General features: G+C 45.1%; 1 protein-coding gene across 1 annotated transcript in view; it reads left to right on the plus strand.

Annotated features, from left to right (window-relative positions):
- Nucleotides 1-329: 329 nt before the first annotated feature.
- The window catches only part of atp8b1 (ATPase phospholipid transporting 8B1), a 30,099-nt gene continuing 2,581 nt past the window's right edge, over nt 330-27,847 (plus strand). The window contains exons 1-26 of the mRNA XM_076988868.1: nt 330-737; nt 11,977-12,137; nt 12,379-12,476; nt 16,413-16,526; nt 16,715-16,813; nt 16,894-16,955; nt 17,124-17,196; nt 17,537-17,607; nt 18,546-18,628; nt 18,945-19,103; nt 19,373-19,461; nt 19,730-19,920; nt 20,385-20,593; nt 22,263-22,306; nt 22,496-22,652; nt 23,682-23,870; nt 24,153-24,265; nt 24,539-24,703; nt 24,797-24,908; nt 25,036-25,111; nt 25,249-25,375; nt 25,876-26,161; nt 26,386-26,609; nt 26,948-27,031; nt 27,179-27,424; nt 27,683-27,821. Coding sequence (XP_076844983.1) covers nt 11,993-12,137; nt 12,379-12,476; nt 16,413-16,526; nt 16,715-16,813; nt 16,894-16,955; nt 17,124-17,196; nt 17,537-17,607; nt 18,546-18,628; nt 18,945-19,103; nt 19,373-19,461; nt 19,730-19,920; nt 20,385-20,593; nt 22,263-22,306; nt 22,496-22,652; nt 23,682-23,870; nt 24,153-24,265; nt 24,539-24,703; nt 24,797-24,908; nt 25,036-25,111; nt 25,249-25,375; nt 25,876-26,161; nt 26,386-26,609; nt 26,948-27,031; nt 27,179-27,424; nt 27,683-27,821 — 3,355 coding nt within the window. The 5' untranslated portion in view covers nt 330-737; nt 11,977-11,992. The remainder of the gene's footprint in view (nt 738-11,976; nt 12,138-12,378; nt 12,477-16,412; nt 16,527-16,714; nt 16,814-16,893; nt 16,956-17,123; nt 17,197-17,536; nt 17,608-18,545; nt 18,629-18,944; nt 19,104-19,372; nt 19,462-19,729; nt 19,921-20,384; nt 20,594-22,262; nt 22,307-22,495; nt 22,653-23,681; nt 23,871-24,152; nt 24,266-24,538; nt 24,704-24,796; nt 24,909-25,035; nt 25,112-25,248; nt 25,376-25,875; nt 26,162-26,385; nt 26,610-26,947; nt 27,032-27,178; nt 27,425-27,682; nt 27,822-27,847) is intronic.

Raw genomic sequence — 27,847 nt, forward strand, 5'->3', positions numbered from 1 at the left:
AAAAAGTGCTGGAATTTAGGCTAAAGTACTTGAAAATGTTTGAAATTGTTACAACTTCGTTTCACAACAAATATCTGTCTGACTGAACAGTTCTCTTATCACGTTAACAAATACGAGCCTCTTGTAATTCCAGGACGAAACATGAGAGAACGTGAAGACGTTAAGATTGGGCGTTTTGAAAATAAACCATTAAATAATGTGATAAAAAACGAATTCTTTCGAATAATTTCGAGTATATGTATGAATATGTAACTTTGCAGTACTGGGCTGTACCTGCGTACCTGCCCCAGACCGTAATCCTCAGTGTAGAACCTCTCCCGTAGCTCTACCGTAACTCCAGTGTGTGGCTCGTATCTCCACCGCCACCTCATTCGCCCATGAGCGGGACACACCTTTACACCTTTACATATCACACCGCTCTATGTCACACCGCTCTATATCACCTGGCGACTCGCCTGCTCGCTTTACATTTCTAAGTGAAAGGGCTTTTTGTTTTGCTTGTGCCATGTGTTACCAGTTAAGAAACACCAGGTTTGTTCGGTGAGACTACACGTCTCTGCCGGAGTTTGTCCTCCCTCTCCAAACTCGTCTGATCAGGCCGGTTTTTCAGGTTTCAGCGTAGTCACAACTGGCCACAAGCAGATCCGCGCAGAACCGCCACTGTTTGAGACATGAAGCAGTAACCGGACGGACATCTAGTCCACGGACATTAAAATAGGTTTTTGTGGGGGAAAAAGGTGAGTAGTGTTTAATTGATTTTCCAAAGATGAGTGGTTGTTCCTCGGCATGTTTGTAAATGAGTGACACCGTGTACACCTGTAAGGTGTGTCTTTGTCAGGTAACCCAGCCTGGACACCCTGGCTGTAGTACCATCACCCTCAATGGACGTGTAGGAGCATTTAACGTCCCTTCTTAATATTCGCACGTTTTATTTGTATTTGTTTGAGGTTTGGCTCTCTTGTCTATTTTAAGAAAGTGTTTCAAAATATGGAGCAAAAATATGAATGACTTTTACAATTTCCTACAGGATGTGTGGTCGAAATATCAATAGGCAAGCATCCCCAACAACAAACGCGCCACCACCCAGTATAGTAACATGTCTTCCGGTAATAATCTGAACTAGTTTTGCAATATCGGTACATGCTATATGAAGGAAGGAATTCATGAACAAAGATAAATTTATGCTATCCTTTAGCTATATTACATAAATCTACGCGATCGTTTAGCTATATTACAATTAAATACACGAGCTGGACAATTAAAACTAAACGATAAAACAGATTGTATAAATAATATGTATATTCAGACGTGGGTGTGAATGATGTATTATAGTCTCCAGGCCAATCACCCGGTCTCTATCTCATTAACTTACATATCTTATAGCCTCCCTCCTAACTCTGGACAGACTGAATGAGGAGAGACACAGTTTTCGTAAGTGTGTAGAGTGAAGACGTGTGAGTTTCTGTTCTGGACAGTGGCACGAAGAGAGAGGCCGTTTCACTGGGTTTTTGTGGGGGGTTTTCATGTGACAGTCTTGTGTTGTGATTCTTGCCTCAGTATTGCTAATAAATTCATTCACACTGATCTTTGAGTAAAATCTCTTTCAACCTGCTGGTTGAGGTTTGGTATTGCAACAACAGTAACTTTCCAAACCCTGCCAGACATAAACACACACCTTGGATTGTAGCAGCGATCATTTTCAGTATTCAGGGAGCTGTGGGCTGTACCTGCCCCCTGACTTTGACCCCTGACCCCTCCCAGTTGTGGCATACTTGTTCACACTTGTCAGATGTGTGAGAACTGCAGTAGGTCCTTCAGCGCTTGGCTGCTGCTGTCTGATCCACAGCTCAATCTTCAGTGTTCCGCTGCTTCTGTCTGATCCACAGCTCCATCTTCAGCGCTCCGCTGCTTCTGTCTGATCCACAGCTCCTTCTTCAGCGCTCCGCTGCTGCTGTCTGATCCACAGCTCTGTCTTCAGCGCTCCGCTGATGCTGTCTGATCCACAGCTCCATATTCAGCGCTCCGCTGCTGCTGTCTGATCCACAGCTCCATCTTCAGCTCTCCGCTGCTGCTGTCTGATCCACAGCTCCATCTTCAGCGCTCCGCTGCTGCTGTCTGATCCACAGCCTCCTTCAGCCTTTAATGGACGGTAGTGTTTCCTATAGGGATGTGAAGGCACGTGTTGTTGGGAGAGCACATAACACCCCAATGCCATCTCTAACTAACCCTAACACACTCTCTCACTCTCTCTATACCTCTACCTCTACACGAGTTAAGGTTATGGTGCTTGTAAAAACCAGGGCCATGCACAAGCTTTTCAAAATGTTCTGTTTGTGAGATCATGAATGTTCTTAATCTGCTTTTAAAAGAGAAATCTATCCCATTATATTGGTCGTGGTGTCTGTGTGTATGAAAGGGCTTGTAAAGACCCTGCAGTGTCCAGACGCTGTAACGATGCAGTCTCAGTGCAGCTTTAAAATACTGAACGGTTACAGTTCAGGGGTTCAGGTGCCAGGAGTCTCATCAGACAGTACATGAGTAACCTCTGTGGTATGACTCTACCACATGTGTACATGCAAGAGGTTCAGGAAAGAAAGTTTATGGGTCATTAAGTCTAGAGTTATAAAGTTCTGCTTAGGTTCTGATGAGCTGCAGGAGAAATACACACATTTGGACCGGAAAACACTGAGTCTGTCTAACAAATACATATATTCCCACTTAGGTTAACTTCAGTATAAGAATTGTACTGTGCCAGCACCTTGCTGAGTCACGCTTCCATAAGAACATTCATCATGTTCAGGGTCATCACGGCTAGGTCCGTGTTCAACGTATCGGTGAGTGTGAACTGACTACGGTCTTAATCGAGTTGGTCTTCCTTATAGTTGTCTGGGTCTCTGGGTGCCTGTTTTCCTTATCTGTGCCTGGTTGTGTTGCAAGTTCTAGTGAATGTTAATACCACATAACCACCAGTCATTCCCCCATGAGTGTTTCTCCAGTGCGGTGACGGTCTCCAGCGGTTTGGGTAAGACACGTCTGTGCTGCACGTGCTGGGGTGATATGGATCTCCCTTCCATACACGAGTCTCTGGAGCTCCTGTGATGTCTGCGTGTAAAATGCAGACTGAGCCCCAGATATAATCAAGCTGTACGAGTGTGAACAATGTAAGCATTTCTTTCCTCTTCTGGCTTCTGATGTTCACCGTCTGTATGCACAGGAGTGGTTTCTAAACCTGGTCCAGACCTACAGATGTTAGAACTGTCAGAAGCTAAAACGTGACCTTGTAATAATCACCTTTAGCTTGCTCAGTGTCTTCTGGTTGCTGGTGTGTTTGGTGTGAGTGCTGTTCAGCACCTTGCCTAGTGCCTGGCTTCACACACCAGAACCCTTATTTATGTGTTTCTAGTTTCATGCTGGCTGTTTTATATAGACACACCATTTCATTTGCATAGCATGTTTGCTTATAGCACATATCCAGTACCTGCCAGTGACAGTTATGGACCATTATGGAAAGCGGGAATGAAACTTTGATGGGAAGTTGCATTACAAATTGCTGTTTGGTAGCGTTTTCAGGTTTTTACCTGTAAGACTGATGGGTGATTAAATGGCGCCACCGCGGTATTTACAGTCTTGAACTATAATGTCACGCAGGTGTGTTTGCTAATGTATTGTACATCAGACACTAATAAGTCATGCAGGTGTGTGTGCGCTAATGTATTGTGCAAGTATGCTTCTGTTGTTGCTTTTCTGAGTTTCTATCTGGAAACAAGTCTTTTGTTTTCATTTAAACTTGCCCAATTAAGTCCCTTTGAGTTTCAGGAAGGTGCTGTCTGAAAGAAACTACAGATTGAGACATTAGAAACACATTCACATCAATGTGGTTGTGGTTTTGGGGGTCCGGGTCTCTGCTGGGTTCCTGGGTGGGGTTCCTTCATGGGGGTTTCTGGGTGGGACTCTGTTATTGGCACAGTGAAAGGTGTTTGGAAGTTGTAGGCATAAAGCACATACTGCTGCTCTTTATAAACCCACCAATCCATCAACCCTCAACCCATCCTGCCTGGGGGTTGAGGGTACATGTGTGGTGGGTTAGGTAAAGTTGGGCCCAAGCAGTTGCCCTGTGTCCTGGGCATTCTCAGTGACCCAAGTGTCTCTCTTTTGTTTAGCAAAATGTTCTTTTTTTCCTATGGACCTCACAACCAAATAGTTTTTTTAGTGACCTGAGGCCAAGGATTTGGCATTTGAATTTTCTTACCTTTGACGCAAATGGGAACATTTAAACTGACCTGCTGAATAGCAAAGTAGATTTACTCAAGGTGTCTTAAAAGTCTTTGGTGAAAATGTTTGTCAGACTGAGATGGCGATGAAGCCTCCTCATAGTGTCTCCTCCTTTAGCCCAGTAAAGGAGGTTTGTTTTTAAAGGTCTTGGACTATGAGCACTGCTGTCACGAGAACTAGAATCTTAGGCCTTTACATTCAGTGTTTCAGATACTGAATTCCAGGCCTGCAGAGCCAGTGTCAGACACCCATGTAAGATAACTCCAGTACTCTTATGCAATAGTGCTACTACAGCTGAAGTTGAACACACAGGTGTATGCAGCAGGAACAGTGTGTAGATACATTACCCGTGAACTTGCGTGACTCAGATGATGTAATCTTTGAAGTCCTGGCAGCATTTTCGCCAAGAAACATTTGCTACTATTTGACTGCTCATTAAGTTAACAAACTCTACGTGTGTGTGTGCGCGCGGGTGTGAGCATGCAAGTGTGTGTCCGCATGCGACTCCTTAGGGATCTTGGTGGGGACCTTCCCTGTGGACTGTAGGTGTTCTCTTGTATAGGTGAGACAGTGGTCAGGACTGGAGGCTCTGTTGCCTCTGGAGACATTATTGGAATGTACTCCTGGAATGTAAATGGTGCATTTTAAGCAACAAAAAGCCTCCTGGGTGTTTCCCAGCCCAGCTGTTGTGTACACTCACTCACTCACTCACTCACTCACTCACTCACTCACTCACTCACTCACTCACTCACTCACTTACTTTCTTTCTTTCTTTCTCTCTTTCTTTTTCTTCTTCTTCCCCTCCCTCTTTGTCTTCCTCTCCTAGCCCCCTGTTGCTATAGCACTTGACGGGCAGGTTGCTGAAACCAGTTTACACAGACCTGCTTCCTTTTGACTCGGTACCTGGAGTGGGGGGGGGGCTGTGGCTAAGTTTCTCCTTGAATGACACCATGACCATGGCTCAGTCCGCTTGTCTTAACTTAGTGTCTTCCATGAAGTCAAAAGCACTGAATTGTCATGAATGCCACACAAGGAGGCGTAGTATTTGAAGGGTGTTTGCCCTGTGGTGAAAGTTTATGGGTGGAGCTGCAAACCCACTCCTCTTATTATTGACACTCAATACACACACACACACACCCCCCGAATAATGTCAAGCACTTCTGAAGTTGTTCAGGCAGCATGGAGTGGAGCTGAAGTGTTCTGTGTAGTTTAGCAATCACTGAAACAGGTTTTTTGTCTTCTCGTGCACATTAATATGTAGGATTGTGGGTGGGTACACGCCAGGAGCTTGAAGTGACACGCATGTAGACCATGTAGACCAGTTTCCACCGCGGCACTGCTAAGAGCTTTGGTTGTGGTCTGTATTATACAGATGGAGAGAAAGTGTAAAGAAGTCAATGCGTGTGCTAATAACCTCACACCACAAGTGGATGTTTTAATAATGAGCAGGCGATTTAACTTTTAACAGATGGTGACTTCCACAAAGCAGTCAGTCCCTGACACATAATCTACTGCTGTGTTCACATGCAGAGCTCACATATAGTAAACCCCACATATATGGTCTTATTGGCTTAACATTAACTTAATTTGGATGTCCAAAATGAGTCTAGAATGACTGTGTCCTGCTAGCCAGGAGTCTCTTTTGTGTCTGATGAAATCCACACATTTAATTATGTTACATTTTGGAGCTTAAGACTAAAACTGATTCACTTGACATAGCATTTACTAGATTTGAGCACTATTTAATGATGTATTTATGTATTTATGTTAATTTTCAATTTTTGCTTTTTGTCTCATTCATGGGAGAGGGGTGGTATGCTAATAACACGCCCTAAGCGCTAATGCCCATGGTTCTTCATGGGGGGATCTTGTGATCACGTGGAGATGTGCAACAAACTGGGCTTGTGTGTCCTGTGTAGGGTTGCAGCGGTAACCGGTTTCACGGTATACCACGGTATTAAAATGCACGGTTATCATATCGTGTGCGTTTGCTTATTACCGGTAAAAAGCAAGCCAGCGGAGAAACTGACCCGCGCATGCGCAACTCCGCTCCGGTTCAGCTACTCCGCACACAGCGGTGAGAATGGCAGAAAGTGCATCAGACTTAACACATTATTTAACAAAAAAAAGCTAAACTAAAATCAGCGGCGAAAATGACGTAATCGCGGTGGCTCCGCCCGGACATACTTGGTCTCGCGCGCTGTCGATTCGCGAGGTCGTGCACCTCTCGAATTTTGTAACTTTGCGCGCGCTGCGCCTCAGCGCAATGAACAAAGTCATGTTTGCAGGGTTCATACACCTTTATAAGGTGGAATTAAAGTACTTGTACGTAACTTTAAAGGTCCGTTTCAATATTTCCCAGCACCTTAAACTTAATTAAGTTAAATATTTATAAATTTACTCGAAATAATTCGCTTATTTAATCACATTATTTAATGGTTGTTTATTTCCAAAACGCCCAATCTTAACGTCTTCACGTTCTCTCATGTTTCGTCCTGGAATTACAAGAGGCTCGTATTTGTTAACGTAATACAAAAGAACTGTGCGGAGTCGCGAGCTACGGTCACTAGTGAAAGTATAAACCTAGCTTTTTAAGGTCCTTTCTTTCACTGGATGTGAAAGACGCCATTAATTTACATGCGTTCATTTTCAAATTCTAACGTGCCTGTTTTTGATATGTTAAAACCAGACTCGGTGTGAAAGCCTTAAAATAGAAATCTCTATTGTGAGGATCATGTCAGAAATAAATCCTCTCTTCCTGCAGTATCTGGTTATATTCTAACTTGGAAGTACAACGGACGTTTACAACAGTTGTTGATCAGACAGCAACCCCGGCTGAGTTTATCAGATATTAAATAATTTAAACTTAAATAATTGTACTGAAATCCATGATTTAGGTTTCTCTAATTTTGCAGTATTTATATAAACATGTGTACAGCTTATTTTTTTAAAGGACACATTTTGTATACAATAGTTCCAGGTTTCTACAATAAATAGTTAATTGAACAAAAATAACTTGTTGTAATTTCTTTAAGGGTCAGTGTATCTTTTAATAATATACAAACTAACTGTGATACCGTGATACCGCGGTATTTTCTGAGACGGTTATCATACCGTGAAAATCTCATACCGTTGCAACCCTAGTCCTGTGTTAAATAGATGTTTCCTGTTTCCCATTAGATTGTGTTGGGTCTGAACTGAATTGTATTACTGTAGAAAAAACTTGATGATCGCATAAAGATTTCTTGATTCTCCAACGAAATGTTTACAGTCCCATGATTGCTCAGTACCCTGATAGATCAAACATTAACCGCAAATTAATTGTTCTTGTCACTTACTTGTGCATACACGCATGCGTGCTCTTACACACACACACACACGCCCACCTGTACCTAAGAATGCTTGCGTTTACATGTCTTTCTCTGGGCGTGGCCACCACCATTCCATACTGCAACCGGGGTGGTCTTGTTCCAGTAGAAATGACTCTGGCTTCCCTTATTAATTGACTGAATTGTCCTGCTAACTCAGAGTCCCCTGTTTGTGCAGAAACCCTGGTGTGGTGTTAAGCAAACATTTCTATAAAGAAAAAAAAAAGTTCCACAAATAATTATATTTGTATGCATAATTCATTTTGGGTTAGCTAGATCTGGTTTTTGAAACTTGCTGTGTCAGGACTGTTGTATTGTCCGTACGGAGCAGCGAATGGTGAATTCACATGAGAGATTTGCTTTATAAACTTAAACGTATCAACTGCACATATTAACACCCACTACACGTCACACGCTGGAGGCTACAGTACGACCTAAGACAGGTCTGCAGCTCATAAGAAATACTGTTTACATACTGGGGAGTAGTTCATTTATGTAATCATCATCCGTGATATTGTTATATGATACATTATCTAAATATTAACTAAGTACCACAAAATCCTCTGAACCTCAGTTGTCCTTTTTCATAGCTAAACAGATCTTCATGGTTTTTTTTTCAAGGTGGGAACTAAATCATTATCTAATGATTTAACTGTTGGGTGAACTGTTACCTTTTTGGAATGTAAGTAGTGGATATTTTATTTTAAACAGGATCTTAAGACGGTGGATCAAATACTAGTTCCGTCACATTATGCTACCACAGCTTGTAAAAGTCCACCAGAATGTCAGTTTCTCTGGATAAGGAGCTCGTCTTTGTGAATGTAGCAATTAGCCCTAAAATATTATTGTGACTGCTGTTGGTTGTGGTTAGATGAAGAGGTTATACCAGCAAATTCAGCTGGTGAATTCTATTAATGTTTATGGGCCCTTGGGACATGCCACAACTGCCACAACAGTGTGGAAAGTGGAATTCCTTGGAACGTGTATATTAATTATTTCAGGGCTTATATTGTCAAAATTATGCTTCTTTGACTTTGATATAGTTTGAAAATGTGAAATCAGCCTAGTCAAGTTTCTTCAGGGGAGCTAACCAGAATTATTTTTAATGAACCATTCCAAATCAAATACTGTGTAGTAGATCATACCACAGGTCTCCTTATTTACATACCCTACTGTGATGGGCCCCTGGTTGCAATCACCATACAGTGCAAGCAAGTGTAACTGGAGTGAAATAAGAAAGCACAGTACCCGAGACTGGTTAGGAGACACTCTCTCACACTCCTGTAGGCGTCCAAAAGTCTCATTTTTCCAGGGTGTCCAAGATGTGATGAGTAAGCGTAGTTATATGTCTTGCATGATGTGATCGTCTTACATGACTGTTCACGATCATATAAGTGGCGAGAATGGGGAAACGCATAAATATAGCAACATGGTTTAACAGGCAGGAGTACGTGAATACTGCATTCCTATGTCGGAGACATTGGAACGCTCGTAAAGACGACACTCTTCTTTGTGGCATGTGCACTATGTAATTTAAAAATAGTCTTAATCCAGTGCTGCATTAACTGCATTTTCTACAGTGTTCAACTGACTATGCAGAAATTCATAGTGAACGTGTGATGCTTTGATGGCATCCTCGTTTACCAGAGTCCTTGTTAGCCGTTCTTCATCCGTTCCTCATTCGTTCCTCATTTTATGTCAGTAAAACGCCCTCACGGCACGCTGCGTGCAGTTTTTACAGCTGCATGTGTGCTTTCCAGCAGGTGCAGGTTCACGCTCATGCAAATACTGTGGAGGATCAACGGCCATATTTCAGAAACCGAAATATGCAAGTCAACAAATGAATATTAATGCACTGCATGTGTTTGCTAATGAGGATTAATTAGAAGTCTCAACAGAATTATTGACTGAGTGGGTGGGACAGACATGGAGACGGACCATTTGACAATACGGTTGTTGTTGAACAAACCCAGATATTTTGTTTTGGTCGGAATCGATTAATTTGTAATAATTTGGAAGTCATTTACACAATTAAAAAAAGATGGTAGAGTGAATGATGAGAAGAAAGGCTCTCGATGATCTGACAGCACCACAAAGACGTGGCAGAAAGCCGAATACCTGAGAAACCAGCTAAGGTGCATGGGGAGAGGTTGCTGGAGCCATAGTTGCATTCCACACAAGCCTGCTGTCCTGGCTCAAAGAGATTCCTGATGCCCACGTCCTGATGCTTCAGACATGAAAACAATCGGATGTGTTTGGTATTCTTTTATGCCACAGAGTTCTAGATCGAGGACCAGTACTCATCTCTAACTGAAATGCATGTGTGTTTGGCCTGCTGTGTTCGGGGCACAGGGCTAATGTGTGCGCTAGCTGAATGTTAGTTTATATCTGGTACTGGTTATCAATGGTTGAAAGGATAATTCAATGATTTTGATGGGGAGAAAAGTCCACTTCCAGTACTTATGAAACCTGGTTTGATACGAGTATCAGCTCAAAGGATCATTCATTATCACACTAATTACATACTTTGTGTGGTGTTTCATTAAACATCTCCTCATTATCAAAAGTGCACTTTTGAGTTGTACTGAGAGCAGCCTGTTCGGAGTGTCCACCCCCTCTTACTGTCATGTAATCTGACACTATGGAATTCACGTTTCCCAGGAAAGAGGTGATATTTTCCACATAGAGCAGACAAGCAGAGTCTGTTTTCACTTCAGCCGAGTGACGCTGGCAAAAACGAACCTCTTCTAGGGTGACATGCCATACAGAGCATCAAGCTAATGAACCTAACGAGCCATGTGTTACTAATGATGGTCTTGGTGTAAAATATGGTAGAACTGCATGAATAAAACAAGGTGGTGTTTTGTTACTCCTTATCAATGGGTCCTTATCAATCTGAATCAGGGTGTTTTAGTCTTATTCAGGTTACATTGGCTTTTCCACATTAACAATGTTATCGTGTTCATCTTGCTGATGATTAATGCATATTGTATGATGTACAAGGCCAGCATACTTCAGGACGTCTTACGGCTACTGTTTGTGTGTGTATATGTGTTCTCCCTTAAAGGTATATCTCCTCCCTTAAAGCATATAATCCCATCCAGATCTCTCTGCTCCGCTGAGACAGGCTTACCTCTAATGTCCAGGACAGGAACAGCTCTATCTCACTATTGGGGTGTTTTATTTGTTTTTTTTTTTTTTGTGATAGTGTTCCAGAAAATTCTACGATTCACAAGTGCCTTTTTGGGTGGGTGTGTGAGGCTTTTCATGGTGTGTTGTGCTGTTTAGTGTGTTCTTATCAGTAGTCGTGAAATGGGGGTTCCTGATAAACAAATGTCATTGTTCAGTAAGACGGTCTTTTCCGTTTTCCTGTTAGTCCAGTGCGTGTGTGTGTGTGTGTGTGTGTGTGTGTGTGTGTGTGTGTGTGTGTGTGTGTGTGTGTGTGTGTGTGTGTGTGTGTGTGTGTGTTTGGGATTCTGGGCAGCATTAACCATTCTTGATTGACTCCATGTTGTCATACTGTTATACAGTACACCTCTAGCACTTCTGATGAATCGTTTAATAGATAAAATGAACCATTTAATAGATCAGGACTATTGGAACAAATCTTAGTGTTGTATGAGATACAAAGATGAAGATGTCTAAATGTCCTTGTTAATAACATCCTGGTGATTTTACAAGGACCAAAAATAACTCCCAGAAATGGAAGCAGTCTTCTGTTCACAGATCATGCGTGTGTTGTGGGTCATGGTGCCGTTTTGCACACTAATGTAAATTTGAATCTCCATGAAGGTCAAGGTGATGATCTGCTTTGTTTTGAACAAATCTTCAGTGGAGTCTTTTTGAGAAAACAAAAGCATTTGGTTTGAGTAACATTTATGTCACTGTTGTCACTCTATATTTCAAATGACCTATGATGGAGTAGTTATCACTGTACAGAAGGAAAAAAAAGTTTGTGAAGATATATTTCAAGTTTTGGCCATGCTTATTAACATCGTTCATACTGTTGTGATGTTAAAATCAGTGGCTCTGTGGAGACCAAGAACCTGTGATCATGTGATCCAAGATTGAATTAAGGGACAACCGATGGGGTAAATTCCCCTAAGGATCAACACATGGCTTGTGTGAAAGAGAGCACAGGTGTATATAACCTGTATGGTGAGGTTGTTGTGGGGAGGGTAGTTCTGCTGTTTCAGCAGAACACCTCATGGACACAAACACACCTACACAGAGGTGCATCTAATTACAGCACCATAGTAGTGATTTAATCATGTAATGGTTGTTACTGCAAAATCTACATAATTGTTTCTCTATCTCTCTCTCCCTCCCTCACTAGTGTCTAGTCTCTCAGGATGAGTCGGCCACGTGCAGACTCCCAGGATTCCCTGGGGCCCGATGATGAGGTCATGCCTTACAGTGATGACGAGACTGATGATGAGTTGGATCAAGAGGATGAAGAAGAAGAAGTACCAGTCGTCGTCCCAGAGGCCATGCCTGGTTGGTGTCTGTCTGTCTGTCTGTCTGTCTCCCTGCCTGCCTGCCTGTCTGTCTGCCCAGCTTTAACGTTTCACCTAGATGATCCAGAAATCCCAGTTTTTTCCCCGTTTTAGAGTACCGGTAATTTTTCTGGGCCTGACATCAGCGGATAGTTCTTGGAAAAACACAGTAACTTTAGATTCATCTGTGAGATAAATATTTATTTTTAATTGTTTCTTTTCTTTCTTGATTTTATTTTCAGAAGCAGGATGGAAAGTCAAAGCAAACGATCGAGATTTCTGCAAACTTCCTGAATTCCAGAAGAAGGTCTTCCTGTGTATTAAGAAAAGCAAATACTCTGTAAGTGGGGAAACATCTTCAGCTTGTTCTCAGCTTTCTTCTCAACCTGCACGTGATCATACACACGTGCTGATCAAGCCCTGCATCTCCAGGAGAAACGCGTCCAGGATGAATGTGCAGGTCTCCTACAGGAGCGCGGAGAACATGTGCTCTTTGTTTACACCAGTAGACGCCCCCTTGGTTTACACCAGTGACACTTGGGAATGGTATTGCTGGTGTCCATAGCTCTGTGTGATGTGTGTTCCTGCTAAAAGGCCATTGTAGGAACAACTGCAGTATTATAAAGAAATACTCCAGCACTGAAGCTAAAAAGACATGTCAAAGGCTTGGTTTAAGAGTTACACATCAACCCCTAAACTTTATACCTCCTGTAGACTTCCACAGGACATGAAATCAAAGGGCTCGTGTGCATAACCCACCCTAAGCTATCTCCGAGTGCTGAAATGAAAACACTGCAGAATATTTTTTGTTAGTAGATGATTGGAATATACACTCCCCGGCCACTTTATTAGGTACACCTTGCTAGTACTGGGTTGGTTGCCTTCAGAACTGCCTTAATCCTTCATGGCATAGATTCAACAAAGTACTGGAAACATTCCTCAGAGAGTCTGGTCCATATTGACATGATAACATCACACAGTTGCTGCAGATTTGTCGGCTGCACATCCATGATGTGAATCTCCCGTTCCACCACATCCCAAAGGTGCTCTATTGGATTGAGATCTGGTGACTGTGGAGGCACTTTGAGTACTGTGAAGTCCTTATCATATTCCAGTCTGAGATTATTCTCGCTTTATGACATGGTGCATTATCCTGCTGGAAGTAGCCATCAGAAGATGGGTGCACTGTGGTCATAAAGGGATGGACATGGTCAGCAACAATTCTCAGGTAGTCTGTGGCGTTGACACGATGCTCAATTGGTACTAATGGGCCCAAAGTGTGTCACCACCAGCCTGAACTGTTGAAACAAGGCAGGATGGTTCCATGGTTTCATGTTGTGGACACCAAATTCTGACCCTACCATCCAAATGTTGCAGCAGAAATCGAGACTCGTCAGACCAGGTAACGTTTTTCCAATCTTCTATTGTCCAATTTTGGTGAACCTGTGCGAATTAGCTGACAGAAGTGGCACCCGGTGTGGTCTTCTGCTGCTTTAGCCCATCCGCGTCAAGGTTCGACGTGTTGTGCGTTCAGAGATGCTCTTCTGCATGCCTCGGTTGTAACAACTAGTTATTTGAGTTACTGTTACCATTCTCCTCTGACCTCTGGCATCAACAAGGCATTTGCGCCCACAGAACTGCCACTCACTGGATATTTTCTCTTTTTCGGACCATTCTCTGTAAACCCTAGAGATGGTTGTGCGTGAAAATCCCAGTAGATCAGCAGTTTCTGAAATACTCAGACCAGCCCGTCTGGCACCAACAACCATGCCACATTCAAAGTCACTTAAATCACCTTTCTTCCCCATTCTGATGCTCGGTTTTAACTGCAGCAGATCGTCTTGGCCATGTCTACATGCCTAATTGAGTTGCTGCCATGTGATTGGCTGATTCGACATTTGCGTTAATGAGCAGTTTGGCAGGTGTACTAAAGTGGCCAGTGAGTGTAGTTGAACCAGTCAATGATGGTACCGAGTGCATGAGGAGGGGCAATATTTAAAGATGGGGCCGTTCTGTTCAGATCATTGCCATTCAGAAGCCGAGGCAGCAGGCTCTGTACTTCCTGACATCACGACTATCGTCTTTCCCATGGGACGCATCGTAACACCACAGTGAGGGTTGCGCTCCCAGGCTTTGGCTCTAAGAGTGCTGCATGTGTAGACGTGAAGAACATTCCATGATTCCAGACTCTGGCCCCACACACACACACACACACACACACACACACCTCCCTTCTGTTCTCTTGCAAGTGACACTGCGCTGTTGATGCATGACCTAGTGACTCATAAGTCAGCTTGTGTTTCACTGCAGTTTGCATCCTAAACATCTAAGCCGCCTAGCTCATATTTGCACAATACACTTTGCCTCTGTTTACGCTCACCACCCACTTTAATAGACACACAGATGTACTTGCACAGAGTGACTTTTATTTTACAGGCACTCAATTACAGACTGTACCCTGAATCACTGGTCAGTTTCTGCCTCTAGGACCATGGCTGAGCAGATATTATTCTTGCCATTGAATTCTCACTGATCTCAGTAGTGACATGCTAGAAAGTGCTGTGCTGGTGTCCGTGCATCAGTCTCCGTTGTGCTGGTGGACTTGTGTCCAGCAATCCAGACACTGACCTCAGATCAGGATTGCGTAATATGCCTAAAAAAATTGTGTGGCAGAATGAACCAGCTGTGGTCTGAAGGTACATCTGTAGACTTTGAGTCCTTGTAATGTGTGCATAGTGAATGGGTTTCCTCTTGTTGCTGTTCTTTCACAGTGTTTATTACCTGTGCTTGGTGTCTGTAGTATTGAGTAAGTTCTTGTCCTGTGTTTTCCTAAGAGGTCAGTGTGAATAATAATTTCAGCGTACACATTTGCTGCGTACACTTTTTTCTCTTCTCCGTCAGCCCTTAATTTTTTGAGTCACAGGGCTTCACGCTCCCGTTGATCTCAGTTATGATAACTCACACCGTCTTATCCGGTATGTCCCATTCCCAGTCCCTCACTTGATGTGTCCCCTGCTGTCTGTCGTGGACATGGGGCTCCGAACACGCGTGTTCCCTTCATCAAGAGTATCGAGCTCTGTCCCGTGATTGCTGGGAAAACCGATCAGGTTGGATCGGTTAACATCTCTGTTACAGGCCCAATTTGTTAGAGCTGTTCGTGTTGTTTTGTCCTGTGACCTCAGACAGGCAGCAGAATCCACGTCACCAGCAGACGTGGGCGTCCTGTTCGAATGTGGGGCGTGGCCGCAATCTTCACCATTCACACATGAAAATCTCCTCATTTTTTAGACCCTCTTTAAAATGTCAAATGCTTTTTTTTTTCTTTTTTTGAAGCCTGTTTTTCCCGCTTTAGCCTTCTGTGAAGGTGGAGTTTGCATTGTGACATTGGAATCCATGTTGTATGTCAGCCACACCCTTTTTTTTTGGGGGGGGGGGGGGGGGGGGGGCTTTTCTCTGTCTATTCATTTGTTATCTTGCACTGTAACCTGTCAAAACGTGTTCCTGCTGACTTACTAGTGCATGATGTCAACAGCAGTTCCTGATTGAACGTTGCATAATTGTTCTTCACTTCTGTGTGTGTGTGTGTGTGTGTGTGTGTGTGTGTGTGTGTGTGTGTGTGTGTGTGTGTGTGTGTGTGTGTGTGTGTGTGTGTGTGTGTGTGGAACTAGGTGGTCCCCATATGGCAGGCTGGGGTTTATGAATGTGTCTTTGTTCCAACACTAATTAAATTCTTAAAGCGGTCTCCCCTGACCCCACAAACCTTTGACAAAAGGCAGTGTTCAAAGAGAATCTGGAGTTGAGTTGATATGTAGATTGAGATTATTACTCATTTAGCGATAAAGTTTAGAAAAAAATTGATTTATTGCCCTAATTATATTTGATGTTGATTCCGGACATACTCACTCAGCATTATGGACCAATTTGGAGTGTAAAACAGCAACTTTAATCATGCTGAACACAAAGCAACTGTGTTTCAGGAAACAACTCCACGTCTCTTTCCTGGTGGCCTGAAATGGATATTTTACAACTTCTCTGATGGTCGCAGCATATCTTGCTGCCAGTGCATTGTCACCATGACTCATTTGAAAGATCATGTTGGACACAGAGTTAAAACTAGGACGATTTATGAAATATGAGCTGACCACTCTGAACCTTAGCTGAAGTGTTGCTTTAAGTCCTTAACTGAAAACGGGCCCCATTTGAATTGTCTACTGCCATCAAATTGTCATGAACTGTTCATAATGTGTCTTTTTGTTTGTTTTTTGTTTTTTCTTAGGGAAATGCTATCAGGACCTATAAATACAATGCCTTCACCTTCATTCCTCTGAACCTGTTTGAGCAGTTTAAGAGAGCAGCCAACCTCTACTTCCTGGGACTTCTCATATTGCAGGTACACTGGTCCTTCTAAACGACTGCACTCGGACCCTGTTACACGTATCCGAGTCCATGTTGGCTGATGTTCAACCTTCATGACCGAACCACATCTGTTCTTCTGTGTGATTATCATAGACGACTTCCGAAATGTTAATAAATACCTAAAACCTGGTGTACATGTGGTTGTCTTTGCCTTCTGAACAGATCATCCCCCAAATCTCAACTCTGCCCTGGTACACCACGCTGGTGCCCCTCGTGCTGGTGCTCGGAATCACTGCCATCAAAGACCTGGTGGACGACCTGGTGTGTTAAGAGCGTGTGTGTGTGTGCCCCTTTCTTAAGGACCAGACCCTGAGTTTATTAATTTTGATCTGTTCTCTCAGGCTCGGCACAGAATGGACAAAGAAATCAACAACAGGAAGTGTGAAGTCATCCTCAATGGGAGGTGAGCTGAGCAGGAGCACTGGTGCTGGTCTTCATGGGAAAATGAGTCTGATTCTGGCATTCGTCAACGTACTCACAATGAAACACACTTAATAACTTTATTAACGTGATTATAACTGTTATCAAATCATAAATGTTTCTTATTCAAACTCTCACTACTCTGATCCAGGTTTCAGGAGGCAAAGTGGATGGATCTTCAAGTTGGTGATGTGGTCAGACTGAAGAAAAACGATTTTATTCCTGTGAGTCAACCTACAAATGGGTGCAGTGGGTTCACTTCACATCTTAATCACCCCTTTTCTGATATTTAAATTTTTCTTCTTTCTAATCTTTCATCAGATTGTCATTTTTGTTTATGCATCTTAAGTAAGTTCACTAGAGAGTGGGATATTTACTATGGACCTGTGTTAAACTCCTCTGGGCACTAATTTCAACCAACCTTCATTAAATCAACCTTCATATTTTGTCTAATTCACATTTACATTGTGTTTTACACTTTATTTACATTTTCATTAATTGCTGGTTTTATATTGATTTCATTTTGTTTATGATTGAAGTTGTTTCCCATTTTACTTCACATAGGCTGACATTCTGCTACTGTCCAGCTCGGACCCAAACAGCTTATGTTATGTAGAGACAGCAGAACTTGATGGGTAAGAAATTTTATTAGTTTTATCAAATTAAATTTGTCACCCACTCCGCAAAAAAATCTTTAATATCTTTCCATGGACAACGTAATGCACTTTCCATCTAAAATGCTTATTCTGGAAAGTCTGATGGACTGTCATATTCCCAAGTTCATGCAAGCTTTTAGAAAAGACTGATGTTTTGGGAGTGCATTATCAAAGAAGTGCAGTTAGTACAATTATAGCCCCAGAACCTTGGTACTGATGTCTTAGATCTGTCTTTTCAGCTTCAGTTAATTCTACTTCAGTAGTACAGAGCACCTCACTGCCCTGGTACCTACGGAGTGACGATGCTCTCGACCAGCGTGATTTCACTGATGAGGGTTCGGCACGGATGTTCTCCTAATGGACAAATGTTTGATCTGAGGGTGTTTCAGAAAGTCCCACAAAACCAAACACGTACAACACGGCAGCGTATCGCTCCACCTCTCCATATACGGCCATGAACGCTCTTTTCTGTAGCGTTTGAATGGGCTGTGTTTTCCAGGTCTATCGTGTTACACTGCCACGTGTTGGGCTGTGACGTACCACACGGATCCTCAATGGTCAATATTGGTCTTGGGTTTTGTTTGGGACTTTTAATGTTTCCTTGTTCAGTATTGCATTAGAAAGAGACAGAGACTGATTCAAAACCTGAATACACAAGTCCTGTGCTGGAGAGCTAAACTGCCGTCAGTTTCAGTGCCATCTGTTCCTATGTGCACAAAACTGATCCAGGAACAGTAATGACCTCTCTGCAAATGTCCCCATCATAATGACCCTGTTCCAATACATGGGGCCTGAATGGAATTTTCCACTGAAATCAATACCTGAAAAAGAGCAAAAGTGATTCACTGTGCTGGCACAGGTACAGGGAGGTAATGAATGTGTTTGTGTGCCTTAATGTTTTTGTGTCTATTTTCCAGGGAGACTAATCTGAAGTTTAAGATGGGACTGAAGGTGACTGACGAGAGGCTACAGCAGGATAATCAGCTGGCCGAGTTTGACGGTACGCGTGGACACGTCTGCCTGGCCGTGTAGCGTCAGAACAGCTCGCTCCACTGATAATTAACATGTCATGTGAAATCCTACTCACTCACACAGTAGATCAGACCTCACAAGAGTATCATAACTCCACACGCCGAAGGCGTCGTATCAACGTTACCCACGCGGTGTGTGTGCCCGAATGTATATGCAGATTTTGCTGTGCTTATTCCATGGCTCACGTTTCTGCTTTTGTGTGTGTGTGTGTGTGTGTGTGTGTGTGTGTGTGTGTGTGTGTGTGTGTGTGTGTGTGTGTGTGTGTGTGTGTGTGTGTTTTGCAGCTATGATCTTGTGCGAGGAGCCAAACAACCGTCTGGACAAGTTCGTGGGGACGATGCACTGGAACGCAGACCGGTTCCCCCTGGACCTGGACAACATGCTACTGCGGGGGTGTAAGGTCCGTAACACGGAGGAATGCAGAGGTCTTGTCATCTTTGCAGGTGGGGAAAACACACACACACACACACACACACACACACACACTTAGGCATAAACACTCCAACACTGCCTGAGCATTGCGTCTGTATTTAACATTAATTTGTGGACATTTCTGTATCCAAGATGCATACACACATTCATGCCCTAAGCCCTAATCATGTGCATTAATTTATCCTTCCACCCCTCTGTCCTCCACCCCTCTGTCCTCCACCCCTCTGTCCTCCACCCCTCTGTCCTTCACCGCTCTGTTCTCCACCCCTCCCTCATTAAGGAGCGGACACTAAAATTATGAGAAATGGTGGAAAGACCAGGTTCAAACGCACCAAGATTGACTACCTAATGAACTACATGGTGTACACTGTAAGTTGGAGTCCCATAAACATCCTCAGAATAAAGGTGTTATCTGCACACCAGTCACGCCGAGCCCTGCAGTATGGTGCACGCTCCCCGCGGAGTGACTCCGGGCGGGAGCGTGAGCGGAGTTAGCACCTCCGTATCAGGAGTGCTCATCGTGTATGCAGAGGACCTGGCCTCCGTTTAGCGTCCTGGTGTGCTGAACCAGCTCCGGTGCTGGTCGACTATGCATTAGTGATGAAGGAGAACACGATCCTCTCTTGGTCCCGTGCAGATCTTTGTGCTGCTGGTCCTGATTTGCGCCGGCCTGGCGATCGGACACACGTTCTGGTACGAGGAGGTGGGCAGCAAGGCCTGGTACCTGTACGACGGCAAAAACGAGACGGCCTCCTACCGGGGGTTCTTGAGCTTCTGGGGGTACATCATCATCCTCAACACCATGGTGCCCATCTCTCTCTACGTCAGGTGAGACCGTGGTACCCACACGTGCCAGGTAGCGGTGCCAGGCTCGTTGTTGGAGTCCAGCTACAACAGTCACCTCTAGGGTTTTTCACACCACGCTGGCATGCTCAGGGCCTGGTTAGCATCGGACTCTGGAGGACACATTATCGCGTGGAATACTTTGACCTGTTCCGTTTTTATATAGATCAATGGCTTATGAGACAAAGAAACTTGATATGTTTGCAACCAAGCATACTGCAAACAACAGCCATGCTAACATGAGCCTGTTTCATTAATATTAGAGTGGCCTGTCATCACATTCAGCCTCTTCATGAAAGCCCTCATGGAAAGTTGTTGAAGTGTTCAGAGAATAAACTATGCTGTTGATAATGTTGTTCTGTGGTTTAGTAATTATTTGTTGAATGGGTCGTTTTTAACCTCAGAATTTTCTGTCTGTGTGTTTACCATTTTTTCTCTCTCTCTCTCAGTGTGGAGGTGATCCGTCTGGGCCAGAGTAAGTTCATTAACTGGGATCTGCAGATGTACTATGCTGATAAAGACACCCCTGCCAAGGCCCGCACCACCACGCTCAACGAGCAGCTCGGCCAGATCGAGTACATCTTCTCTGACAAGACGGGAACGCTCACCCAGAACATCATGGCCTTCAAGAAGTGCACCATCAGTGGCCGCACCTTCGGTAAGAGACGGGCCCTTTGCTCGCAGAGTGGAGTGTAGGGGCGTGCTCCTAGTGTAGGGGAGTGTATAGAAGTGTATGGGGGTGTTCCTCATGTAGGGGAGTGTATAGGAGTGTATGGGGGTGTTCATGTAGGGGAGTGTATAGGAGTGTATGGGGGTGTTCATGTAGGGGAGTGTATAGGAGTGTATGGGGGTGTTCATGTAGGGGAGTGTATGGGGTGTTCCTCGTGTAGGGGAGTGTATAGGGGTGTATGGGGTGTTCATGTAGGGGAGTGTATAGGAGTGTATAGGGGTGTATGGGGTGTTCATGTAGGGGAGTGTATAGAGGTGTATGGGGGTGTTCCTCGTGTAGGGGGGTGTATGGGGGTGTTCCTCGTGTAGGGGGGTGTATCGGGGTGTTCCTCGTGTAGGGGGGTGTATCGGGGTGTTCCTCGTGTAGGGGAGTGTATAGGAGTGTATGGGGGTGTATGGGGGTGTTCATGTAGGGGAGTGTATAGGAGTGTATGGGGGTGTTCATGTAGGGGAGTGTATAGAGGTGTATGGGGGTGTTCCTCGTGTAGGGGGGTGTATCGGGGTGTTCCTCGTGTAGGGGAGTGTATAGGAGTGTATGGGGGTGTATGGGGGTGTTCCTCATGTAGGGGAGTGTATAGGGGTGTATGGGGGTGTTCATGTAGGGGAGTGTATAGGAGTGTATGGGGGTGTTCATGTAGGGGAGTGTATAGGGGTGTATGGGGGTGTTCATGTAGGGGAGTGTATAGGGGTGTATGGGGGTGTTCCTCATGTAGGGGAGTGTATAGGGGTGTATGGGGGTGTTCCTCATGTAGGGGAGTGTATAGGAGTGTATGGGGGTGTTCATGTAGGGGAGTGTATAGGAGTGTATGGGGGTGTTCGTGTAGGGGAGTGTATAGGAGTGTATGGGGGTGTATGGTGGTGTTCCTCATGTAGGGGAGTGTATAGGGGTGTATGGGGGTGTTCATGTAGGGGAGTGTATAGGAGTGTATGGGGGTGTTTGTGTGCTGACCAGGCCCTGCTGGACGCTGGGGAAAGGTTTAGTGGAGCAGCAGGTGTAGTTCACCTGGCCGCGTCCTCCTGCTAAACTAGCAGATTGATTGTTGTACATGAGCAGGGCCCTTAACCTGTGTTAAACCCAGGCTGGATCTGAACTTCACCAGACACACAATCCTTTGTTGTAGTCTCAGGTGCGTCTTTGGACCCTGGACAAGTTGCCACAATGCCTTTGGGAACATGGGTATCTGAGACTCGGTTGTGTGTGTATGCGTGCATGTGCGTGTGCACGTATGCCAGTGCCTTTTGTCATTTGCGAGAATCAAACATTCCTGCAACAGGGGCATTACGCGTGTTACATACGTGGGTAGGACGGAGTGGAAAAGGGTTCAGTGTGGTCCTCACAGACAGAGGCCTTCTGCTACAGGCCAGCAGACATTAAACATGGGCAAACCGAACCTGCCGTGTGTCTCTACAGGAGATGACTGAGCTTAATGTCTTGGTGTAGCATCAAAATCACCCTCAGCACTGTTGATGATTTTAAATGAAAGATTTGTGAACTATATTTTTTTTTGTTGCCTAACATACCAAATTCTAACACTTGTCTTGCGTTCATGGTTTTAGTGTTTGAGGTAATATCAGAGCTGTTTCTTTCTGATCTGTAGGAAATCCCGCAAATAAAGATGGTGTGTCACTGGATAAAGATAAGGTACCTGTTCGTGTGTTCCTACTAGATAATCCTCACGCACTCAAATGTATTCCAATGTAGTCACGGATTGGTGTATTAATGAGATGGTGTACCTGTGCACAAACCTGTTGTGCTGTGGTTGGGACTGTGATTGTAGTGAGAAACCCCCTCATGTTTGTTTTCGCTCTCGCTCTGTTCTTCGCTGTGTAGCCCGTGGACTTGAGCTGGAACAGGTACACGGACAGGAAGTTCCAGTTCTTCGACAGCTACCTCGTTTCCTGTATCCGCTCCAAGAAGGACCCAGAGATCCTGGAGTTCTTCAAGCTGCTCTCGCTGTGCCATACCGTCATGGTGGAGCAGAAAGAGGGTGAGCAGAGCTTCCAGTGTTAATGGATCAGCGCCTCAGGAGAGCCGTGGCCTGCAGGGGGCGCAGTACTAGATCACACACTCACTCCCACTTCAGGGTTGTACTTTCTGTACCCATATTTAATGCAGCTCGCCGGCAGAAATCGATCATGGCGTTTATCCAAGAGTATATCTGAAGCATTACAGCTCCAATATCGGCAACCAAGTTACTATATTAATAAGATGTTTTAAAAAGTTTATAAATGTTTATAAATTCTTATAAAATTTCATAAAATCCTTCTGTAGTGTGCGCTGCAGTTCCAAGTTGCTCCTGAGACTCTTGGCCCTCAGTAGCTTGAATTGTAATCAGTCACAGTTGTAAGTCTTTTTGGATAAATGCATCAGCTAAAGGCTGTAAATGTGAATGTGTTGTATTAACCAGGCCACAAGCATCAGGATTCCTTGGCTAGTCAGACACTTCTGTGCATCATTTTCTAGGCTAGTTTTGTTGTTCTAGCCTGAGCAAACGGATGCACATGGTGGAGTAAAATGAGCCATTTGGAGCAGGATATATCCGTGAGACTGTACAAGGCAAGTACAGTGTTATCATGTAAAAGAAATTCAAGAGTTCTGCTTAAAGCAGTTCAGGAAAATCACAGAGACATCACTGCCTGATTATCAGTAGACTGCAGAGAAAGCCTTGTATTTAATTCGTGGCCGGTTGTGCGTGAACAGCTACCGGGGTTTCGGAGTCACGTGATTTGTGTCCCTTTCTGTCTGTTACTGAGCTGAAGCTCAAACCTCTCAGACAGGTGTGGCTTACATGGGGGGAAAAAGTACTACTGCTGACGTTGAATCTAGGCGTCTTAACATCGTATGTGCAGCTACTGAATCTCTTATGAACCCAGACCGAATTTCCTGTACCTGCAGTAGTACGTGTTTCTTGGCCAAAGGCACCAGACTCTCCCTCCAGAGTCTGGCAACGTGAGCCTAATAACTTCGTGTACGTTAAAACGGTAATTGTTGTGGTTTTGCTCTGCTGCGTTTTCAGGCGATCTGGTGTACCAGGCCGCGTCACCAGATGAGGGCGCTCTGGTCACGGCGGCACGCTGCTTTGGGTTCGTGTTCCTGTCCCGCACCCAGGACACCATCACCATCAGCGAGATGGGGAAGGAGAGCACCTACGAGATGCTGGCTCTGCTCGACTTCAACAGCGACCGCAAGCGCATGTCCATCATCTGTGAGCAATCGCCCTCTGCTTCCACTCTTCCTCCTCTTCCTTACACACACACACACACACACACACACACACACACACACACCTGCCTTCATTCTCTTGTTCACTCCCTCCCTCATTTTTGTTTTTCCCTTGCCCACTAGCTCACTTGCTCCCTCATCTTCTCCTTTGATCACTTTGTCTTCCCTCCCTTTTTCACTCTCTCGCTCCCTCACTTCACTCCCACACTAGATACTGTTGTTCCGGTATCAGTTCTGTGGCTTACCGTGTCCTGTCTGTGTGCAGTGCGTTGTCCAGATGGCCGGATCCGGCTGTACTGTAAGGGGGCGGACACGGTGATCTACCAGCGTCTCAACCCAAGCTCCAGATACAAAGACACCACTCAGGAAGCTCTGGATGTGAGGGAAACTCGTAATATGACCCAGTGCAATAGTAGATGGCTAGCACGACCAGTCACAGATGTTCGTTAGAGACTTTAAAGACTTTAAAATTCAAAAGCAGCGTTTGCAGAGGCTATGGAAGTTGATTTAAAGTTATATTTCACTTTACTTCATTATTAAAGTTCAAACAGGTGAAAAAAGTCTTTGAATTGTTACTTTTTAAGATGGCTTATTTATTCTCTCTCTCTCTCTCTCTCTCTCTCTCTCTCTCTCTCTCTCACTTGGAGATAGATCTTTGCCAATGAGACCCTGCGGACTCTGTGTCTGTGTTATAAAGACATCAGTGACTCCGAGTATGAAATGTGGTCTCGTAAACACCACGAGGCCAGTGTGGTCATGACCAACCGTGAGGAGGCTCTGGACAGCGTCTACGAGCTCATCGAGACCAACCTGATGGTAAACGCCATGTGATGGTAAACGCCATCTTGATCTGCCCCTCTGGGAACACGGCCCATTGTAATTACCGCCACTGCTTCCTTCACTGCACAGTTGATCGGGGCGACAGCCATTGAAGACAAGCTCCAAGATGGCGTCCCCGAGACCATTGCCAAACTGGCCAAGGCTGACATCAAGATCTGGGTTCTGACCGGAGACAAGAAAGGTGCCCTTCTGGTTCAGAGAAGCAAGTTTCTAGTGTTCGGAAGTGTGGAGCCCGTTGCAGTATGTGAGCGTTTGGTGTGTTGCCGTCATGAGCAGAGCTGTTGACGTTATATTATTGGATTTCACAGAGACTGCGGAGAACATTGGCTACTCTTGTGAACTTCTGACTGATGATATGACCATCCACTATGGGGAAGATGTAAAGTATGTACCTGTACATGTGTGCTTACTGACGTTGTATGCATATGTTTATTATTTGAAATGAAAACATCTCGTGCACATGCGCACGCCCACACACACCCCTCGCCTTTGACACTATGTCTGTCTCTGCCTTTGCACAGTGAGAAGTTGTCGCTTCGGCAGGCAAACAGGCGTAATGAACCGGGCCGTGGCCGCAACAAGACCTCGAAGGAGCCTTTTTTCACCGGGCCAACCAAGAACGCTCTGATCATCACGGGAGGCTGGCTGGTACGTGCCTGTCCCTGTAGAGTAGTCCAGCCAGCCTGTCAGCAAGGTGTTGGCCAAGGGCAACTCTGGAACATTTTATATGTTTTGAATAAAGTTGCACATCAGAGAGAAGGAAGTCTGTGTCCTTTTGTATGAAAGCTGGACTGTGTCCCAGGAAGAAGATCAAACTGTGAAGAATTACGCAAATCTCCATCATGAGTTAAAAACACTTACAAGTTGACTCCCATTTAAAGAAGATTAATTTCTCTCTCTTTTCTCTGTCCTTTCCTGTCCCTTTGTATTCCACCTCTTTCTCCCTCTCTCCCTACCTCCCTCCTTTGCACCCTTCCTCTCTCTCACCCTTCTTTTCCTCTCTCTCTCTCTCTCCCTCCCTCCTTCGCTCCCTTCCTCAATCCCTCTCTCCCTCCCTCCCTCGTTCCCTTCCTCCATTCCCTCCCTCCCTCCCTCCCTCCCTCCCTCTCTCTCTCTCTCTCCCTCCCTCCCTTCCCTCGCGTCCACAGAACGAGATCCTGTACGAGAAGAAGAAGAAGAGACGGCGTCTGCGTCTGCGACGGCTGGGGAAGCGTCCGCCCCCCACCAACCCGCAGGACGGCCAGCCCATCGACGACTGGGAGAAGGAGATGCGTCAGCGGGACTTCGTGGACATGGCCTGCGAGTGCAGCGCCGTCATCTGCTGCCGCGTCACGCCCAAGCAGAAGGCCAACGTGGTCAGCCTGGTCAAGCGCTACAAGAAGGCCGTCACGTTGTCCATCGGGGACGGGGCCAACGACGTCAACATGATCAAGAGTGAGTAGATGAGGCAGGAGACCGGGACCATCGGGTCTGCAGGTCCCGTCTTAACGACCTCTGAAGTCCCGTTAGCTCAGAGTTTGCGGTCTGTAAGGTGTTCGGCTTCTCGAAGCCTGCGATGTCAGTTAGCCAGAAGAGCTCTGCATGAATAAGCCTGTCACAGTGCTGAGGGGGAGTGGCTATGTGTGACCCCGCCTACTGTCCCATGTGACTCTCGACAGCTGCAGACATCGGGGTGGGCATCAGCGGTCAGGAGGGCATGCAGGCGGTGATGTCCAGTGACTACGCCTTTGCCCAGTTCTGCTACCTGCAGCGCCTCCTGCTGGTGCACGGACGCTGGTCCTACATCCGCATGTGCAAGTTCCTGCGCTACTTCTTCTACAAGAACTTCGCCTTCACTCTGGTCCACTTCTGGTACTCCTTCTTCAGTGGATACTCTGCACAGGTGAGATGGGGGGAGGGGCCAGATCTGGAGGCTCCTCCTCCTTTAATTCACAATCCCTTTTTAGGGAAAGTCTGTACATGCACAAGTCTAGTTTGCTTAATTGTAGTTTAATATATCTGTTTTGTAACACTTTTAGGATTTAAAAAGCAATGCAGTGTTTCCCTTTCAGGACTTTCCATGGTCATTGATGATTATAAATGCCTTGTGACTTCATATTTACCTTAGAGTTATGAAAGCTTTTACCATAGTCATTAAATTAAATGTATAGCAATTGTATGAAACATTAACTTATTTCATCACTGCAGTTGGCTCATGAATATGATTTCATTCGTTGGTAGATTGCATATGAAGATTGGTTCATCACCCTGTACAATGTGCTGTACAGCAGTCTGCCTGTGCTGCTAGTTGGTCTGCTGGATCAGGTAAAGTCTGGATCTTCCATTTGAGTTGCTGACCTTCAAACCACCCCCTGTTTTCAAGTTGCTAATCCATTGTTTTGAGTTACTACTCTCTCAACTCCATCTTCTCTCTCTCTCTCTCTCTCTCTCTCTCTCTCTCTCTCAACATAGGACGTGAACGACAAATTGAGTTTGCGGTTTCCAAAGCTGTATCTTCCGGGCCAGCAGGGGTCGCTGTTCAACTACAGGAACTTCTTCATCAGCCTGTTCCATGGCATCTTCACGTCTCTCATCATCTTCTTCATCCCATACGGCGCCTTCCTGCAGACGATGGGCCAGGATGGGGAGGCGCCGTCCGACTACCAGTCTTTCGCCGTGGTTACCGCATCCTCCCTCATCATGACCGTCAACCTTCAGGTACTGGACCGTCCAACAAATGCCCGGCTGAACCTGTAAGTAGCAGCAGGCCAGAACGTTCACCTCAGCACTTTAGGGGAATGATTATGTCAATGGCAATATGTTCATGATGTTAAACATGGGCTTTAGACAACATGTGAGTGTTTCTTGTCATCTTCTGTTGGGCTTACGGGAAGCTACATCGGGGTCCAATACTGCCATTGAAGTCCTGATCCGGTGTGATCTGATCCATCATTTGTGCCTCGTGTTCTGGTGCAGATCTCTTTGGACACCTCCTACTGGACATTTGTGAACTGTTTTGCCGTGCTGGGCAGCATAGCCCTTTACTTTGGCTTCATGTTCGACATACAGAGTGCAGGAATACACGTCCTTTTTCCAACGACCTTCAAGTTTACTGGTTTGTATTACTACTTTGAATGGCTG

The sequence above is a fragment of the Brachyhypopomus gauderio genome, unplaced genomic scaffold, assembly GCF_052324685.1.
Source record: "Brachyhypopomus gauderio isolate BG-103 unplaced genomic scaffold, BGAUD_0.2 sc64, whole genome shotgun sequence".
Taxonomy (NCBI): Eukaryota; Metazoa; Chordata; class Actinopteri; order Gymnotiformes; family Hypopomidae; genus Brachyhypopomus; species Brachyhypopomus gauderio.